This window comes from Schistocerca americana, chromosome 8, assembly GCF_021461395.2.
Source record: "Schistocerca americana isolate TAMUIC-IGC-003095 chromosome 8, iqSchAmer2.1, whole genome shotgun sequence".
NCBI lineage: Eukaryota > Metazoa > Arthropoda > Insecta > Orthoptera > Acrididae > Schistocerca > Schistocerca americana.
The window spans coordinates 395,377,169-395,398,721 of NC_060126.1; the positions used below are offsets into that span (position 1 = coordinate 395,377,169).

The 21,553-nt window shown below is 39.8% G+C and overlaps 1 protein-coding gene across 1 annotated transcript in view; it reads right to left on the reverse strand.

Moving 5' to 3' along the window:
• LOC124544595 (lachesin-like) overlaps positions 1–21,553 on the reverse strand; it is a 140,889-nt gene that overhangs the window by 51,622 nt on the left and 67,714 nt on the right. The window contains exons 3-4 of the mRNA XM_047123187.1: positions 11,789–12,045; positions 1,383–1,646 (exon numbers count right to left, since the gene is read on the reverse strand). Coding sequence (XP_046979143.1) covers positions 1,383–1,646; positions 11,789–12,045 — 521 coding nt within the window. The remainder of the gene's footprint in view (positions 1–1,382; positions 1,647–11,788; positions 12,046–21,553) is intronic.

Below are 21,553 nucleotides of genomic sequence, written 5' to 3' on the forward strand. Positions count from 1 at the left end.
TGTGTGATGGATTTTTCATAGTGCCTGTCTGCAACTCAATGTGTCATCTTTATGGTGAGTAGCAGTCTATCCTTTTCATAATTACTGAATTGGATTTTTATAATGGTAGGGAGCTCAGAAGTCATCTGAGAAGCTGAGTTGCCATTTTAAAAGTGATTTCCATGTTATTTGTGATGGTCAAGTGTATCACTAATAGCAGAATCAATGAAGTCAGTATTGTGCAGTGACCAACATCTTTGGTGGTAGGGTGTAGTATTTATCAGAAACAATGCATAGTCAGCACTGTCAAAAACAGTGCATAGTCAGCACTGAACCTGACAGTAATTTCAAGAGAGGCTGTGATATTATTTTAGTATTTAAGTTGCAGGAACTGTCAAAGGTAGTGGTAGCACACAAATCACTGCCTTATGATGACCTGTCTACATATAAGCCTATCATCTCCCCATGTGTATCCTTTCTTGTCTAACGACAAACTTTGACACTGACTTTTATAGTATAGCCATTGCTAGGCAACTATGCAGCATGAAAAGTAAATAGGCAACACTCTTCCACACACATATATGACAATAATTGAGTTAATCAACCCAGTAGGGGAATTATGATCAACATACCCAAACTGACTGTTCCATATATGATAAGCTTCCATAACAGAAGTATTGAAGAAGACAGTATAGGCCATTATAACCTGTTTTTCTATAGAGTCTTCATTTGCAATGAATCTTGATATGTTTCATATCAAGACCAAGTAACAACAGACAAACACATTCCTCAGTATCTACTACCATTCATAGTGATTTTCTGTTTCTACAATTTTCTCAGTTTTTCTCAAATCATTCATTTCATTATTTAGTAACCCTCTACTTCCTTCTCTTTTCTTCTCTCAATCAGTTGTTCTCATCCTTCAATTGATTATCCAACAGACTCCCAAATATTCTTCTTCTATCTTCTCTTACATATTGGTCCTCTTGTCCTATGTACAGACTTTGTTTCTTAGTTCCAACTCTTCTTCCTTTTTGCAAATGATAGTTGCTATACACTTGTTTCGAATTCACTCGCCATCAATACCATTACTGAATCCTTGTTTTTCCCTCTATACATGGGCTTGTCTTACCTTCTGCCTTAAAGTGGGTAATAACACCTGCTTACATGCTGCATTAATTGTAGAGTAATTCAATGACAGAGGAAAGTAAGAGAGAGAGAGAGAGAGAGAGAGAGAGAGAGAGAGAGAGAGAGAGAGAGAGAGAGAGAGAGAGAGTTTATTCACAATATTTTCTCAGTTGTTTCAGTTAACATTACTTCCTAAACTGAATTAGTTATTTCTCTACATTTTAAATGCTACTGCTTATGCTATAAAATTTTTTGTTATACTGTTATCTACTTACATATATTTGTTGTTACTTTGTAACACTGTGCCATTTCTAATCCAGTAAACACTAGGATCTGGTGAACCATCCACAGTACATTCTATGTCAGCATCATACTGGAGAGCTTGTCCTACTCTCTGCCTGGTCACATTAACTATGGGGGCAAATTCAATATTCAGTTCAACACTACGCCTTGCTGCCTTTCCCACTCCATTATCAGCAACACAATAATAAACTCCTCGATCCTCCTTTCTGACTGTGTGTATTTGTAGTATTTTCCTCCTGTAAACATTAACAGGCTATTGATTGGCTCAATGAGTTCTTAAGATATTTGAGTTCACATTCAGTTAAGTGCACTTGCAAATAAATGTTAACTTATTGTAACCAAATGAAATGTTAATATCAGACATAATGATGGAAAACTAATGTGTATGGAAAACTAATGTGTAAAAAAACAATGATTGTATTTAGAACTATTTGCTGCTGCTGTTGTTGTCTTCAGTCTGAAGATTGGTTTGATGCAGTTCTCTGTGCTAATCAGTCTTGCAGAAGCCTCTTCAGCTCTGAATAACTATTGTAGAGGACATCCATTTGAACCTGTCTGCTGTATTCATCCTTTGGTCTCCCAGTAGAGTTTTTAACCCCTCCCCCTTACCCCTATGCACACACTTCCCTCTAATGCCAAACTGACACTTCGTCGATGCCTTAGAATGTGTCCGATCAATGAAACCTCTCTTTTATTCAAGTTGTGCATAAATTTCTGTTCTCTTCAATCTAATGCAGTACCTCCACATTAGTTACCTGATCTTCTCATCTAATCTTTAGCTTCAGCTTCCTACTACAGCACCACATTTCAAAAGCTTCCATTCTCTTCTCCCACTACAACGCCACATGTCAAAAGCTCCTATTCTCTTGCCTGAATTGCTTATCACCCCTATTTCAATTCTTTACACACCAAGATATCTTCAGGATAGATTTCCTAACTGTAAAATTGTATTCAATGGTAACAAATTCCTCTTCTTCATAAATGCTTTCCTTGTTATAGCCTTTCATCATTTTGTAATCTCTCTATTTTAGTTATCATTAGTTATTTTGTTGCCCATTAGTAAACTCTACCTACTGATTGGGGTGTCTCAATTTCTAATCCAATCCCTTCAGAATCACTGGCTTAATTTGACTGATTCCATTACTTTTGTTTTGCTGTTGCTGGTGACCATATTGTAACCTCTTTTCAAGACATTATTCATTCTGTTCAACTGCTCCACCAAGCCCTTTGATGTCTCTGACAGAATTGTAATGTCACTGACAAAACACAAATTTTTCATTGCTTCTTGCTTTATTTTAATTTCTTCTCCAAATTTTTCTTTGGTTTGCTGCAGCACTTGCTGAATGTATCGACTGATTAACATTGGGGATAGGCTACAGCTTTATCTCACTCCTTTCTCAACTACTGCTCCCATTCATACCCTTCACTCTTGGCTTCTATGCAAGCTACATACAGCCCTTCACTCCCTGTGTTTTATCTCTGTTACTTTGGTGTTTCAGCCAACATTGTCAAAAACTTTTTCTAAGTCTACAATTCTGTAAATGTAGGCTTGTCTTACCTTAACATATCAACTAAGACAAGAATGCATTGCCTGTTCCTATGTTTCTCCGGAAACCAAAGTGATCTCCTCCAAGGTCAGCTTCTACCAGTTTTTCATTCTTCTGTAAATAACTTGCATTGGTGTTTTGCAACCATGGCTTTTTAAATTGATAGTTCTCTCATATAAGAGGCATTCAAAAAGAAACCACCCAGAGGCATAATTACAGAAACCAGTATCTGTATGTTAGAAGTATTGACCCTGGCTGTTGAGACACTTGTCCCACTGTGACACAAGGTGGTGAATGGCTGCCTCATAAAATGCCTGGGGCTGCGATGTTAACCAGTTACGCACATACAGCTGGACATTGTCGTGCAAGGTGAATCGTTTGCCCCTCAGAGCCTTTTTAAGAGGACCAAAAATGGCATAATCACAGGAAGAGAGATCCAGACAGTGTGGAGGGTGACCGAGAACCTCCCATTTGAATTTCTGCAAGAGTTCTGTGACTGTGTTGGCAGTATGAGGCTTTGCATTGTCGTGGGTGAGATTGCCCGGTCATTTTGATTTGATCGCTTGGTGAAGGGTGGTGAAGGTTTGCAGGTAACACTGGGCATTCACTATTGCCCCATGCTGCAGGAAGTGAATCAGAAGGGGCCATCTTGGACAAAGAACGCCAGTATAACATGTCCTGCACTCGTGTGGATGATGACGTCCTGCTGTATGTGCAGAACTGGTTAACATGCAGCCCCGGGAATTTCGTGAGACAGTCATTCACTGCCTTGTGTCACAGTGAGACAAGTGCCTCAACAACCATGGTCAATACTTCCAACATACAGGTGCGATTTTCTGTAATTATGCCTCTGGCTCATTTCTTTTTGAATGCCCCTTATATTTAAACCTGTCAGTGCTGTCTTCATTCGGAAATGGAGTTAATACATTCATTTTTAAGTCTGAGAGTTTCCACTGCCTCATATACACTCCTGGAAATGGAAAAAAGAACACATTGACACCGGTGTGTCAGACCCACCATACTTGCTCCAGACACTGCGAGAGGGCTGTACAAGCAATGATCACACGCACGGCACAGCGGACACACCAGGAACCGCGGTGTTGACCGTCGAATGGCGCTAGCTGCGCAGCATTTGTGCACCGCCGCCGTCAGTGTCAGCCAGTTTGCCGTGGCATACGGAGCTCCATCGCAGTCTTTAACACTGGTAGCATGCCGCGACAGCGTGGACGTGAACCGTATGTGCAGTTGACGGACTTTGAGCGAGGGCGTATAGTGGGCATGCGGGAGGCCGGGTGGACGTACCACCGAATTGCTCAACACGTGGGGCGTGAGGTCTCTACAGTACATCGATGTTGTCGCCAGTGGTCAACGGAAGGTGCACGTGCCCATCGACCTGGGACCGGACCGCAGCGACGCACGGATGCACGCCAAGACCGTAGGATCCTACGCAGTGCCGTAGGGGACCGCACCGCCACTTCCCGGCAAATTAGGGACACTGTTGCTCCTGGGGTATTGGCGAGGACCATTCGCAACCGTCTCCATGAAGCTGGGCTACGGTCCCGCACACCGTTAGGCCGTCTTCCGCTCACGCCCCAACATCGTGCAGCCCGCCTCCAGTGGTGTCGCGACAGCCGTGAATGGAGGGACGAATGGAGACGTGTCGTCTTCAGTGATGAGAGTCGCTTCTGCCTTGGTGCCAATGATGGTCGTATGCGTGTTTGGCGCCGTGCAGGTGAGCGCCACAATCAGGACTGCATACGACCGAGGCACACAGGGCCAACACGCGGCATCATGGTGTGGGGAGCGATCTCCTACACTGGCCGTACACCACTGGTGATCGTCGAGGGGACACTGAATAGTGCACGGTACATCCAAACCGTCATCGAACCCATCGTTCTACCATTCCTAGACCGGCAAGGGAACTTGCTGTTCCAACAGGACAGTGCACGTCCGCATGTATCCCATGCCACCCAACGTGCTCTAGAAGGTGTAAGTCAACTACCCTGGCCAGCAAGATCTCCGGATCTGTCCCCCATTGAGCATGTTTGGGACTGGATGAAGCGTCGTCTCACGCGGTCTGCACGTCCAGCACGAACGCTGGTCCAACTGAGGCGCCAGGTGGAAATGGCACGGCAAGCCGTTCCACAGGACTACATTCAGCATCTCTACGATCGTCTCCATGGGAGAATAGCAGCCTGCATTGCTGCGAAAGGTGGATATACACTGTACTAGTGCCGACATTGTGCATGCTCTGTTGCCTGTGTCTATGTGCCTGTGGTTCTGTCAGTGTGATCATGTGATGTATCTGACCCCAGGAATGTGTCAATAAAGTTTCTCCTTCCTGGGACAATGAATTCACGGTGTTCTTATTTCAATTTCCAGGAGTGTATATTGCTTATCGGCTGGAATAGTTTCATTGTGGCTGGCTCTCCCACGGTTCTCACTAATTCTGAGGGAATGTCATCTACTCCAGGGACATTTTTCGACTTATACCTTTCGGTGCTCTGTCGAATTCTTCTCACACTATCATCTCTTCTGTCTCATCTTCATTTACTTTCCTTTCTATAATATTGCTGTCAATTTCATTTCCCTTGTTGAGCCCCTGTATGTATTTTTCCACCTTCCAGCTTTCCTTACTTTGCTTGCTGGATTTCCATCTGAGCCCTTGGTACTCATCCAGTTGCTTCTCTCTTCTCCAAATGTCACTTTAATCTTTGTATAGGTGGCATCTATCCTTTCTCTTAGTTACACATTCTTCTATAGCACTGAATTTGACCTCTGGCCACTCCTGCTTTGCCATTTTGCATTTTATACCAATTTCATTTAGAGCTATAGTAATTGTGGAACAGTGATAACAAAAATCACAAATCATCACTGGTCATTGCCTAGAACTTGGAACTAATTAAACCTAACTAACCTAAGGACATCACACACATCCACGTTCAAGGCAGGATTCGAACCTGCGACCGTGGCGGTCGCTCGGCTCCAGACTGTAGCGCCTAGAACTGAACGGGCACTCCGGCCGGGAATTGTTAAGTCTTCAGTAGTTAAGGTTTTCAGTCATTACTGATTTGCATGTTCTCTTCTGTTAATAGTCATCTATAAAAATGCAAACAAGCAAACAAATATTTACTGCCGATGCAGTTCAGACTTTTCAGATTGATTTCAAATGGCTTTGAAAAAGTGATCAAGAATAGAAGGTTCACTAATTTCTGCAGAATTATTTTTAAATTGTGGCACTGGACTTCTCATTCCAAAAATATACACTGTCTGGCAAGAAAAAGTGAAGCACCCAAAAGACTTGGTCGAATATCAAGGAAACTTCATACGAAAATGAAAATGCCATCAGAGCATATGCAAATGACTGGAGCTGAAATTCTCTGTGACAGATGGAATGGCCATCAAAGTGAATTAGTGTTGGCTGTGTTTGGGTTGTTGCCATACCCACTGAGGTTTATAAGGGGCATGAACAGCATCAGATGTTGAGTGATCACTGTGAAGGACATGAAGAAACTGCATACACTTGTAAGACATAATTATCAGTATCTTGATGAATTTGGAAGGGCCCTCATTTTAGGTCTCCATTTGGCTGGCTGGTTGAATCGTGCTATTTCTAGATTTGTGAGGTATTTGTACGTGACAGTGGCCTGATGTTGTACTGCAAGGGAATGTGAGATCAGGCATGATTAACATCAAGATTCCGGTAGATTACGTCTGACCACCACAAGGGGGGATCGCCATATAATGCACCAATCACGCTGCAGCTCTTTCATATCTGTGCAACTGCCAGTATAGAAGTACTGCAGCTCCAGCAATGTTCTCTGTCATCCCACACCACTGGTCAGAGATTAGTAAAAACCAGAGCAGGGAATTACTATCCCACGTGTAGGCCACTGTCAACACCACAACACAAACAGCTGCATTCCAGATGGTTCCATGACCAGGGAGGATGGCCTGCTGATGAATGGTATGTATTGTGTTCAATGAAGAATTATGGTTCTTAACTATCCTGGATGACAAATGTCAGCAAGTTTGGGGACAACCTGGGGAGAGAGGTCTCATTCATCCAGTGGTTTGTAGAGGCAGAGCAGTGTTACTTCTGGTGTCACGGCATTGGGACCCATCAAGTATGACTAAAGGTCATGACTGAGGGAACCCTAATGGCACATTGTTACATCACAGATATCCTGCATCCCCATATGTTGCCTCACAAGCAATAGTATAGTGGTGGCAATTTTGAACAGGACAGTGCTCATCCACACACATGGCACATGTCTATATGAACTGTCTGTATGATATTGAGGCACTTCAGTGGCCAGCAAGATGCCCAGATCTGTCCCCAATAGAATATGTGTGGGGCTAGTTTCGATGTCAACTCCACATCTGTGCCAGTGTCCAGGATATCAAGGACCATTTACAACAGTTGAGGACTAACTTGCCTCAAGAGAGGATACAACAGCTTTATGATGCCCTTTTCAACCAAATCATTGCAACAATCCATGTCAGATGGGCTACAGAGGCATACTGATAAGCAGACTCATACTGCCAAGTTCTTTGAAAATTTGACTTGATTTTGTAATCACTGAAATAACTTTACATACTTTCTCTGTCTATGAAGTTCTTTTCATTTGCTCCTCCTCTTAAGGGTGTTCTACTATTTTTCGTGAGACACTTATGGGATTAAATAATTTAACCAATGTAGTTTGGGAAAAATTTCTGACTGTGTGGTGTTCCCCATGGCCCAATCTTAGGTCCATTATTGTTACTCATATATCTAAATGATCTGGCATCTAATGTACAACAAGTAGAATTAGTTCTTTTTGAAGATGACACTAGTACTGTAATCAATCCTTGTGTACATACAGAAATGGAAGAAATGGTAAGCAAAGTTCTTGAAAGTATTATTGTCTGGTTTTCTGCAAATGGTGTCACCCTCAATTTTAAAAAGGCACAACACATTCAGTTCTGTACATTTTGGTGTACCACACCAATGATAAGTGTAAACATGGTGAGGAAATAACAAACGGGGTTGAAACTTCAAAATTCTTAGGTGCCCATGTTGATGAGAATTTAAACTGGAAAAACTATATTTTTGAACTCATAAAAAACTTCGTTCAGTGACATTTGGACTTAGAATCATTGCAAATCTTAGAGAGACACATATTATTAAGTTGATTATTCTGAATGTTTTCATTCAGTAGTTTCATGTGGCTGCATATTTTTAATAATGTCATGTGGAATAATGTTCTGGGATAACTTATCTTTAAGAAAGAAAGTCTTCAAAAAGGTCAAACACATTCTGTAAGAATAATGTGTTGTGCTCATCCAAAATTGTCTTGTAGACACCTGTTTAAGTAGTTGGGCAGTTTCACTATAGCTTCAAAGAATATTTATTCCCTCATGAAGCTTGTTGTAAATAATCCACTACAGTTTAAAAGGAACCATTATATACACACTTACAATGCCAGAGGGAAAAATCACATCCATTTCACTACATTAAGATTGTCTTTAGCACAAAACAGGGTCCACAATTCTGCACGTAAAATTTTTGATTACTTACCCAGTGATGTAAAATGTTTGGCAGGCAGCAATGTAAAATTTGAAAACAAACTAAAAACGTTTCTTCCCGACAGATTCTTCTATTCTGTAAACAAATTTGTATTATTGTGATGTGTAAAAGCTTGAGATCTCCTTCTGTTCCATAGAAGAAATTCTATTATTTTAATGTGTAAAAGGTGGTGGGTAGGAATTACTAACTGACAAACATTAAAAAAAAGCTTGAGAACTCCTCCTATTCCATAGAAGAATTTCTATTATTTAATGTGTAAGAGGTGGTGGGCAGGAATTACTAACCCATGCCTGTACATTAAAAAAAGGAGTGATATTTACACTTTATTTATTTAGTCCTTCAAATCCTACATTTATAGAATATATACAAGGATATTGGACGTGGTTAGGTCTTTACAAGATAAAATACAATTTTTATTGCTTTCCTAAGGACTAGATATTGAAGTAATTTAGCAAAGAATCATAAATACAACAAACATTAGAGGCAACATACAAAGTAGAATATTTATGATGCATATTTATTTTTGTTGTTTGGTTTCTAGGTACTCTGTCAGACTTTAAAATCAATGGTCAATTAAATATGCCTTTAGTTCAGCCTTAAAACTACTGAGTTTACTTACTGATTTAATATGGTTAGGCAGATTATTGTAAATCTTTATCCCAGTATGTAGTGTGCCTTTTTGGCACAATTATGCTCTCACCTGTTTTATATGAAGGTAAGATTTTTGCCTTGTATTGTATGCATGTATATCTTCATTTTTTGACGAGATATCTGGGTGTCTATCAATATATTGTTTGATGAAAATTGATGTTTCATAGATAAAAATGCAAGGAAGAGGAAGAACCGACAGTTTTTTGACTATGGGTCTGCATGATTTCGTGTCGTTCAGCCCTTCAATAATTTTTAATATTCTCTTTTGCATCCTGAAAAGTTTAATATTTGTTGTTGCACTGTCCCAGAAGATTATGCCATATTTAATTACAGAATGCACATAGGAGTAGAATACATTTAACAGACTGGCTTTGCAGCAACAAGTTTTTAAGATCCTTATCATGTAGCAGGTTTTGATTAGTTTTCTTTGCAACTATTCAATGTGTACCTCCTATTTTGTGTTGTTCTGGAGCCACAGTCCCAGAAATTTTGTGCTGTCAGCACTTTCAAGAACTCTGTCCCTAAGTTCTATTTGTATGTTTGGGTGGTCTTCCTTTTAGATTATTGAAGTTCAGTGCTACTGTCTTTTCTTTGTTCATAATTAGCTTGTTATAGCTGAACCACTGTTCTACACTGTTCATTGTTTGGATAGCGTCTTTTAGTTTTTCTTCTGTGTTAAACTAATAAGGAAGCTTGTATCATCAGCAAATTGGAGGGTAGTTTGGCAATACTTGTTGCACATAAGATCATTGACATAGAGGAGAAACAGAATGGGTCCTAATACTGATCCTTGAGGAACACCATATTTCACCTTTTCACTTCCTGAATAGTAGTAGCTGATTTTGTTATGGTCAGTATATTGCACTTCAACCACGTGTTTGCAACCACATAAGTATGTCCTGAGCCACTCATTGGATATACCTCTAATTCCTAACTGGTCAAGCTTCTGCAGTAGGGCATTATGGTTAATGACGTCAAAAGCTTTGGATAAATCAAGACATACACCGGTCACAAACTCACTTGCATCCAGTTTAGTATATATTTCATTAAGAAATTCAAATATTGCACTTTCAGTTGAATAGCCTTTCCTGAAGCCATGCTGTGAGGGAGAGAGAATTTTATTTTTATTTAGGAAATCAGACAATCTCTTATAAAAAAAATTTCTAACATTTTTGAAAGTATAGGCAGTAGGGCTATTGGTCTATAATTTGAAACACATTCTGGATTTCCTTTTTTGAGCAGTGGTTTGAGTTTTCCAGAAGGTTCCTGATGCCAGTGAGCTGTTGCACAAGTGTTTAAAGGGTTCAGCTAAGGCAAGAGAGCATTTTTTAATAATTGCATCTGGTATTCCATCAATTCCACATGAGTACCCTGTTTTCAAGGTTTTTATAACTCATAAAATTTCTTAAGTATTTGTGGGTGAAAGGAACAATGATGTAGACACATTTCTCACACTGTTGGATGATGGAGGTGATATTTTGTTGTGTTCTTCCAGTCCACTCACCAACCGTTCACTTACATTTGCAAAATATTTGTTGAAGGTCTCTGCAATTTTTGTTGGGCAAGAAATCATTTGTCCGTCATAACATAAGTTTATATTTTTATATTGTTTAGTTTCACTTGTTGTTTGATTTTTTATAACTTCTCATATAGCTTTAGATTTTTTTTCCAATCTATTTGTAATTTGCCATTGTTTTAGCTTTCCTTATAACTGTTTTGAGGATCCTCTTGTAATTCTTCAGGTACAAATGAAATTCGTGAGGCATGTGCTGTGTCTTTGGTATATTGTGTAATCTTCTTTTCTCTGCACAAGAGATTCTAATACCTGTTGTAATCCATTTGTTCTTTTTGAAGTTAGGTTGATGTTTTTGTTTTTTTAATGGAAATGCAGCTTCAAAGTATGACATGAAGATTTCCATGAATTTCTCAAACTTTTTGTTAGTATTTTCGCAAGAATACAATTCATACCAGGTTCCTTCACTTAGTCTCTGTGTAAAAACTTAATTAATTTGTGATGTGAATGTAAAATGGCTCATTCCACATCATTATCATTTATCATCCAAAATTTTCCAAGGAAAATCATACTAACTAACTTACAGAAAACTTTAAAGGAACCCAATGGATATCTTCAGTATTTTTCCCAGATAATTTAAATTTATCATAATCTATCATAGGTTCTTTTAAAAAAAGCTGAGAAATGGGAGTAAACTATATTTCTATGAGAGGCAGTCATAAAGGCAGCCATAATGTTTTAATTATCACCTTAAAAAAAACACAAAATCAAGCAATGGAAAGTCCAGGTTGGAAAATTGACAATATTATAAAAAGGATAGATAGCTGCTCACCATAAAAATGACATGTTCAGTTGCAGATAGGCACAATGAAAAGATTGTTACACATTTGAGCTTTTCACCAGACTTTTTCAGAAAGAAAAATACATGTATATTCACACAAGCAAGCACAGATCTCACACACATGACCACAATCTCCAGCTGCTCTACTCTTCTCTTTCAAGTGACACAGAAAAATTTTCATCAGACACGCATTTATTTATTGTTACTATTATTCTCCCATAATCTAATCCAAGTTACTCAATAGTAATTACAATTACCTGTAAATTGTAGCACCTGATGGAAGAGGTATGTTGTTCTCTCGGCGCCAAGAAACTTGCGGTGGAGGATAGCCAGTGGCAAAACATTCCAGTGTGACTGACTGACCTTCCCTTAAGGTCAGTGTGCTTGTTGAATTGTTTAAGATCACAGGTGGTTTGCGTATTTGTAGCTTCACTTCTCTGGTAATTCTTTCATTTGGACTAATTACCACTTGGCACTGATAATGTCCTTCATCTGTATCATGAATATCTCTTATCTAAAATTACCAGGATAACATTAAAAGCATTACCAGTTTGCATAAACAAAGAGCAAAAACATATTAATGATTTATATGCATTCATTCAACCAGAATATTCAATAGATCCCATTATTCAGTATTTCCAGTTACTATGAGGCTCAACCAGAAATTAAGTTTCTTTATTTTTTTTTATAACAAAAAAATATTTACTTGAAAAAAATTATTAGCAACAGCTACACCAATATTTGAGCTATTTTTTGGCACAATTACCACCAGAGATGAGATGCTCATCACATCATGGGGTCAGCTCCTGTATTTCTGTGTTGAAGAAGGCTGCCATCAGGGAAGAGAACCAGTGTTTGAAAGTCATCTTCAGCTCGCCATCATTGTGAAAACACTGGGAGAGGACTGGAATTTCTTGAGGTGTATGTGAAAATACTGACAGAGGTCTGGAATTTCTTGAGTTTTAAGAAAAGATGGAAATCACTGGAAGCTAGATCTGGACTGTATGATGGATGACCAGCATACAAGGTTATCATTGATAATGGGCAGTTGCCTCCCACCGCTTCCCCCTCCCAGACCTCTTCAATGTGGATACTTTGATGACCTTTGGAAAATGTTTGCTCATTGCCTCCAGTCTATACACTTGACAGCTAACAATGAATTTTGATTGGCATTATGTTTTGTGTGTTAAGGAACTTCACCTCAGACCAAATCTCACAGTCGGTGCTATAAAGAATAAGAGTTGTTATTTTCAGCCACTGCTGCTGGACTACTGACAATGGGTGAAACTTGTGCAGCCATCATAGTACTGTTATGTCACATCTCTGTTACGTATGCACTATATATCCAGCTAAATAACTTGATTTTTAAAAAAGTAATGGGGAAACTTATTTCTGGATGACCCTTCTAGAAATTAATTTTGTTTCCTCATGATAAATGTTACACATTACAGGGCTAGACTAAAAGATCAATCAGGCTCCAAAGCATATTTGTTTGCAAGAACACAATGTGCAAAGCAGGGTGATTATGAAAAAATAGATGCACTCGTCAAGTTTTGGATGCATTCTACAGATGTTCCTTGTATGTGCCCTTGGTCACCTGGCACACATTCAAATGATAATCCAGTTCTGACCATAGGTTCACTAGCACATTTCCATCAACATCTGTCACAACAGCAGTGATGCATTCCTGCAATTCTTTCATGTTGTTGGCATTGGGAGTACATAAACTTTGTCCTTAACATAATGCCCCAGGAAGAAACCAGATCTGGTGAACACACTATCCAGCTACATGGCAGTTCTCTGTTCAGGAAGGCATTGATTATTGTGCTCCAGTGAGGTGGAGCCCCATTCTTTTGAAAGTTGGAAGCCAATGAGTCAGCAATCAGTTGTGTCAGTGACCACAACTGTAACACATCCAGATACACAGAACCTTTCACCATCTACTTGATGAAGAAAAGGGGGCCATACAACTTTTTCTAGGAGATTCACTTTTTGTAAATCCCTTTCCAACTCAACATAGACATGCCACTATTCAGTACCCCACACACTCACTTTTGCCAAAAGATGGAAAGTCGACTCATCTCTGAATAACAACATCCCCACAAAGTCATCATCATCTTCCATAGCTTGCTGCATTAGAATATTAAATCCTAATCAGCTGACATAATCATCTGAAGTCAGGTGTTTTAACAGTTGCAAATGGTAGAGTTTGAAATGCAAATGTCATCACAAAACATTGCACACTATTTTCTGTGCAATGCCCAGTTCCCGGCTTGTATGAAAAGTTGATTTCTGTGGGCTGTGCACAAAGCTCTGTCTCAAACACTTCATAATTTCCTCAGACAATCAGTCATCCTATACTTTTCCCTTTACACAGACAACCAGTGTCACAGAACTAACAAAACCATCACAAAATGCTCTGGTAACCAGGTGCAGCTTTTCACCATTTGTGTACAAATGAATGCTGAACACTCATAACCAAAGAACACTTTGCACATTCTAACATACTAAAACTCTTCTCCTGCACTGCCTCCATCTTGTTGAGTGTCATCACACTCCTACCATCTAGCAAGCACTCAAGTCATGAGGCAGGCTTTTTAAACTTGGTGAGTGTGTCTGTTTTCTGATGTATCACCCATCTTTGTATGTCCTATGCTTGTCAATAAGCAGTGTTTTGAAATCTGATGAATAATTTATTTTAACCCTGTACATTAACAATAGAAAATCTAAATAAATAAATAATAAGGTAACAATTATGTATGTGCTGTAAGAATACACATGCATGCAGCCAAACAAGAACCTTTATTCCTTGAATCCAGATAATCGGGAATTCACAGTGAAATAGAAAGTAAGACTTTTTATTTTTGTTTGTTTGTAAGAGTTCTTTCATTTTTCCTTTATGTCACATGAGAGCTTGTTGCAAATCTTTGCAGCAGAATAAAGAGCTTCACTATGAACTCCTCCCCCCCCCCCCCCCCCATTTTTTTTTCCTAACAGTCTTCTGACTGATTTATGCAGCGTGGCATGAATTCCTCTGCTGCGTGCCAATCTCTTCGTCCCAGAGTACCACATGCAACCTACGTCCTCAGTTATTTGGTGGATGTATTCCAATCTCTATCTTTCTCTACAATTTTTGCCTTCTACAGCTCCCTCCAGTATCATGGAAGTCGTTCCCTGATGTCTTAATAGATATCCTATCATCCTGACCCTTCTCCTTGTCAATGTTTTCCATATATTCCTTTCCTCTCCAATTCTGTGGAGAATCTCCTCATTGCTCACCTTATCAGTCCACCTAATTTTCAACATTCATCTATAGCATCACATCTCAAATGCTTCAATTCCCTTCTGTTCCGGTTTTCCCATGGTCCATGTTTCACTACCAGACAATGCTGTGCTCCAAACGTACATTCTCAAAAATTTCTTCCTCAAATTAAGGCCTATGTTTTACACTAGTAGACTTCCCTTGGCCAGGAATGCCCTTTTTGCCAGTGCTAGTCTGCTTTTGGTGTCCTCATTGCTCTGGCCATCACTGTTTATGTTGCTGCCTATGTAGCAGAATTCCTTAACTTCATCTACTTCATGACCATCTATACTGATGTTCAAGTTTCTTGCTGTTCTCATTTCTGCTACTTCTCATTACTTTCATCTTTATTCAGGTTACTCTCAAACCATATTCTGTACTCAGTAGACCATTCATTCCATTCAGCACTCCATGTAATTCAGTTTCCTTTTCATGCAGGATAGCAATGTCATCAGCGAATTGTATCACTGATATCCTTTCACCTTGAATTTTAATTCCACTCCTGAACCTTTTTTTTATTTCCATCATTGCTTCTTCTATGTACAGATTGAACAGTAGCGGTGAAAGACTACATCCCTGTCTTACACCCTTTTTAATTTGAGCACTTCGTTCTTAGTCATCCACTCTTATTATTCCCTCTGGGCTCTTATGCATATTGTATGTTACCCATCTCTCCCAATAGCTTTCCCCTATTTTTTTCAGAATTTTGAGCATTGTGCACCATTTTACATTGTTGAATACTTTTTCCAGATTGACAAATCCTATGAACGTGTCTTGATTTTTCTTTAGTCTTGGTTCCATTATTAACCACAATGTCATAATTGCCTCTCCAGTGACTTTGCCTTTCCTAAAGACAAACTGGTCATCATCTAACTCTTTACAAGAAGCCAAAGAGCATACTGACATTTATTTAAATCTTTTTTTTGTTTACTTAGTCACAATTCAGTACTCATTTATTATTAGCAGCTAATAGCATTCAGGGAGAAAAAAGTACTGGGAAGTGGCAGTGCGAATTCCAAGGTCAATGAAGAGGCCTCTGCAACATGTGCGGTCACCTACTTTACACAGAATTCTTGCTGCTCTCTTTTGCTTAAGAAATCTTTTTTTTTACTTTTCCAAAGTAAGCCAGTATCCTGGTCTCTAATGCAACACAATGTGAGATACTTCTCAATCCAAAATACATCAAACTAAGCATCTTGATTAACACTTTGCAGTCCTATTTTTTACATCCAGTACTCCGTCTTAGCCACAGCATCTGAATGTGTCTGTGCATACCTGAAAGTCTCAAAGAGTGCTCGAGATTTTAGTAAAGGCAAGTAACAATTAACAATTTCAATCAAGATTCTCTATTATTTACATTTATACAAAGCATGACAGATCCTGAAACAGTCAGTAAGATGTAATTCTGTATTTTGTACATATTTCTTGCAGTAAAAACAGTTTTTTTGTGTCAGCTTGACATGTTACATTCAATGCAACATTTTGTCTTCTTGTCAAGGAAAACAGCAACAAAGTATTGTTTTTCACTTCTCAGCCATTCTTCAGTATCTGTATACAAGGACCCCCATACCTACCCCACCCCTCCACTCCCCACCCTGTAGCTCTGAGGGGAAGAAAAAATATAATGTAGTGAGGTGTTTAACTTTCAAGAAAATGATTTAAAACTGGTATAATGCAGGTTATTGACAGAGTCAAAATTGGAGCTTTTCTATGGTTACTTACAAATCACAATTCATATGCAAAAATATTAAAAATACTTCATACCCCCAGGTCTACACCCCCACCCTCCCCTACAAACTGTTGTATGACCACCCTTGTCTGTAGATGAAACACATCACCTCTTCCTGCAGTGAGAACAAAAAAAGTTATTAGTCTGTGTGCCACCTCCCCATGTGGACTAGCACAATTAGTGCAGACAGACATCATCAGTTCACCCATCAGCCAAAGTGGAGGTAGGATTTGCATTGCAACCATACCAGATGTTCCGCAGTCTTCCTCAAATGATTGTAAAGAAATTATTCAGTAAAATCATTTATTATAGCCTCATACATCAGCTCCATGGTAACATGCCTATCAATTTGCTAATGTGTGAACTTATTGTATTATTTCGAAATTAATTAGCCCGCCACATGAAATTCAAACCATTTGCAGTGTAAAATAGAAGTTTATCTTTGGTGGATGGCAGAACAATACAGCAAGAGTGACCTATTCACAGCATCCATAATATCTCATTAATACATACTCTGGTCAATATGTAATATTATTTGATTGGTGTGTATTATATGCTTCATTATTTTCAGCAGCATGTAAGTGCTAATTAACTGGTTTTTAATGAAGCTACATATTTTAAAAATTGGACTACGGAACAACATTAGAAAAGAGAGGCACTTTTTTCATTCTTTTAATACTCTTTCTGCACAATAAACATTTTCCTGTGTGATTTGCAACAGAAGTGTATAATAGGCACAACTATAAATTTGTATCTCTCATTCTGTATGTTCCCCAAATTACGTCGAGCAAATGTCACAATAGTCCTACTATAAGGCCTTGGCCAACTACCTGTCCCATTCTTGACAAACCAGAACTGTAATTGCATAAGTGCCTGTCTATATGAATTATATTTGTTTCTCTGAAACTGTAATGCAAAAGAATTGGAAATATCCTTCAATAAATGACCCACAGATGAATAAAACAACTACAATAATTGCTACATTTTGTGTCCAATCTGATGCCATGCTTAAAGAGTTTTTGTAGAGGGAGACATTGAGTAGCCGTTATAAGATGCAAGAGAAGCTCTATCACTTTTTTACTCAAAGTACACACTGACATCGTTGGTATTTATATAGACCTTACACATAAATATGTCACATTTTAAAATCCACTCAGTATTTTAAAAGTGTTCCTACCTATATTGGTAGCATAGTAGTAAGATGCCAGGCAATATTTGTTAAAGTAAAACATGCAGAATTGCACCATGGTCTCCCTTTAAATGGTTGAATAAGTAAGTCCATTGGTCAGACAAAGGCAGTGCCATACCACCTCCAATAGGACCATGACTTGCAAGGCACTGTACAGTTCAAACCAACCCTCTAGTTCATTACAGTCTTATGTTTTTTAAGTAGTACCTGGAAAACACAAACAGCATAGTACCCTGAAGAGCTACCAAAACTTATTCTTCAACTTTTGAAAATACACTCCTGGAAATTGAAATAAGAACACCGTGAATTCATTGTCCCAGGAAGGGGAAACTTTATTGACACATTCCTGGGGTCAGATACATCACATGATCACACTGACAGAACCACAGGCACATAGACACAGGCAACAGAGCATGCACAATGTCGGCACTAGTACAGTGTATATCCACCTTTCGCAGCAATGCAGGCTGCTATTCTCCCATGGAGACGATCGTAGAGATTCTGGATGTAGTCCTGTGGAACGGCTTGCCATGCCATTTCCACCTGGCGGCTCAGTTGGACCAGCGTTCGTACTGGACGTGCAGACCGCGTGAGACGACGCTTCATCCAGTCCCAAACATGCTCAATGGGGGACAGATCCGGAGATCTTGCTGGCCAGGGTAGTTGACTTACACCTTCTAGAGCACGTTGGGTGGCACGGGATACATGCGGACGTGCATTGTCCTGTTGGAACAGCAAGTTCCCTTGCCGGTCTAGGAATGGTAGAACGATGGGTTCGATGACGGTTTGGATGTACCGTGCACTATTCAGTGTCCCCTCGACGATCACCAGTGGTGTACGGCCAGTGTAGGAGATCGCTCCCCACACCATGATGCCGGGTGTTGGCCCTGTGTGCCTCGGTCGTATGCAGTCCTGATTGAGGCGCTCACCTGCACGGCGCCAAACACGCATACGACCATCATTGGCACCAAGGCAGAAGCGACTCTCATCGCTGAAGACGACACGTCTCCATTCGTCCCTCCATTCACGCCTGTCGCGACACCAATGGAGGCGGGCTGCACGATGTTGGGGCGTAAGCGGAAGACGGCAAAAGGTGTGCGGGACCGTAGCCCAGCTTCATGGAGACGGTTGCGAATGGTCCTCGCCGATACCCCAGGAGCAACAGTGTCCCTAATTTGCTGGGAAGTGGCGGTGCGGTCCCCTACGGTCTTGGCGTGCATCCGTGCGTCGCTGCGGTCCGGTCCCAGGTCGACGGGCACGTGCACCTTCCGCCGACCACTGGCGACAACATCGATGTACTGTGGAGACCTCACGCCCCACGTGTTGAGCAATTCGGCGGTACGTCCACCCGGCCTCCCGCATGCCCACTATATGCCCTTGCTCAAAGTCCGTCAACTACACATACGGTTCACATCCACGCTGTCGCGGCATGCTACCAGTGTTAAAGACTGCGATGGAGCTCCGTATGCCACGGCAAACTGGCTGACACTGACGGCGGCAGTGCACAAATGCTGCGCAGCTAGCGCCATTCGACGGCCAACACCGCGGTTCCTGGTGTGTCCGCTGTGCCGTGCGTGTGATCATTGCTTGTACAGCCCTCTCGCAGTGTCCGGAGCAAGTATGGTGGGTCTGACACACCGGTGTCAATGTGTTCTTTTTTCCATTTCCAGGAGTGTATAATGGAATTGGATAAGCAAAAATGCTACTTACCAACTGACAGCAGGAGAACACACATATAAATGTACTCAAATTTGAAAGCTTTCAGAGTCATTGGCTCCTCCTTCTGGCATAAGGGTTGAAGGGGAAGGAAGAGGGGTGAAGGAAAAGTACTGGTGAGATTTAGAAAATTGGAAGAGTTTGGAAAAGTTGCCCAGAACAATGGGTCAGAGGTGACTTGCCAGATGGAATGAGAAGAAACGAGTGATCGTTGGGGACTGCACAGGATGAGATTTGAAAACCAGATCTCATCCGGTGCAGTCCCCAACAACCATTCTATTCTTCTCAACCCATCTGATCTGGGATTCTAGGCAGCTTTCCCAAACTCTTCCCATTTCCTAAAACTTGCCAGTCGTTTTCCTTCACACTTTTTCCTCCCCCTTCAACCCTTCTTGCAGAAGAAGGACCCATTTGCTCCAAAGTCTTGCAAATTTCAATACCTTTATATGTGTGTATTCTCCTGCGATTGCTTGGTGAGTAGTTTTTTTATCTATCCAATTACATTAGAATTTATTCTTCAGTTGCATAAAAAGTTCTCGGTTTACTTGCCGCGTCAAATTTGGATAAAATCCCAAGCTTTCGATGACTACCTCCGTCATCTTCGTCAGGGGTAAAACTGACTGAAAGCTTGGGATTTTATCCAAATTTGACGCGGCAAGTAAACCGAGAACTTTTTATGCAAGGACTCCGTCGCGAAAGACTTCGTAGTCATATTCTTCAGTTGTTTGCTACCGATTTTTCATCAGCGTACACACTGCATACAATCTCCAAAAGTTTATATGACCACATTTCTTTGTTTTTTAGCTTAGTCATTCTGCTAATTAAAAACCACAACATGGCATATGATTCTCATTCAGAGTGTAAAATACTTGTAGTCAATAGAAATAATGTAAGGAAATTTGTGTAGTTGCTTCAGAATGTCAAGTGGGAGTATGTATACTGCAGCTACTGTGTTGATAGTAAAAGTGAAGAGTTTATAACCACCTTGTAACTCTACCTGTCCAGCAAGTAGGTGGACAGAACCAATAAGAAAAAACCAGTAAATGATGGTTCAGCAGAGGTGTCTAGACTAGACCATTTGTATAACAAATGCTTGTATTAGAATTATAAATAACATTGTTTCTGGAGTTACTTCAGTGTAACAAAAGTGTAAACTGCTACTTGTCATGTAGAGGCATCTACAGGCAGAGACAACAGTGAGCATTTGAATGTGAATATGTGAATGTGTTTTGTCTATGTCTGATGCTAAATAATATCTAACAGCCTTTTTTCAATGTGTCTGTCTGCCTCAATGCCTCTTCTAAGTGGTGAGTAGCAAGATATCCTTTTCATATAGCTATTACTACATCCCAGATTTTCCATTGATTGAAAACCCTTACAAAGCTATTTAAGAAGTCTAAAAGATGAAAACTATCCATTAACAGTAAATGCCAACACCAAGTCCAAAACAATGTATAAAGCCTGGTAATGATTTCATATAAAGTGTTAATATTATGAAGAAGCTTCATAAGTGTCCCAAACAAGTATCTGAAATTTGTAACCAACATTTCATAAAATTGGTAATAGACTTTTGTACTCAATTACTAGATGTAAAGGACCAGTTCTGCTTAGCTTTTTTTTTTCATTTGTTTTCTGAACTGACAAAAAATATATAATTAATCTTCTCATTTGTGCAGCATCTACCTTATTCGAAGCATATTGCTATAAACTAGATTTGGTATTTTGCACTCAAGTGCAAATACAAATAGAATTTGTGGTGGTTCAGCACACTCTATGTATAGTTTACCATGTGAGAAACATTATTGTTTTAAATTTACTCCAAAAATTTGGACTGTTTGTCCTTGTGCTTTATTGATAGTCACACTGGAGCCTTTTATAGAACTGAATGGTAAGTTAGTTGAATTGAGTGAAATCTGTGGTGTGAACATTGACTTGCCTCTTTCTTTTTTAGTTAATATTTCTGCTTCTGTGTTTTTATTTAGAAGCTTTTTTCTGTAGGGATACTGGGTAGGCATACTGGGAAAATTGAGCAAATTTAGGAATTCTGTTGAGAAGTTTGCACTTTCATCTTGAGGCACCATTGTATC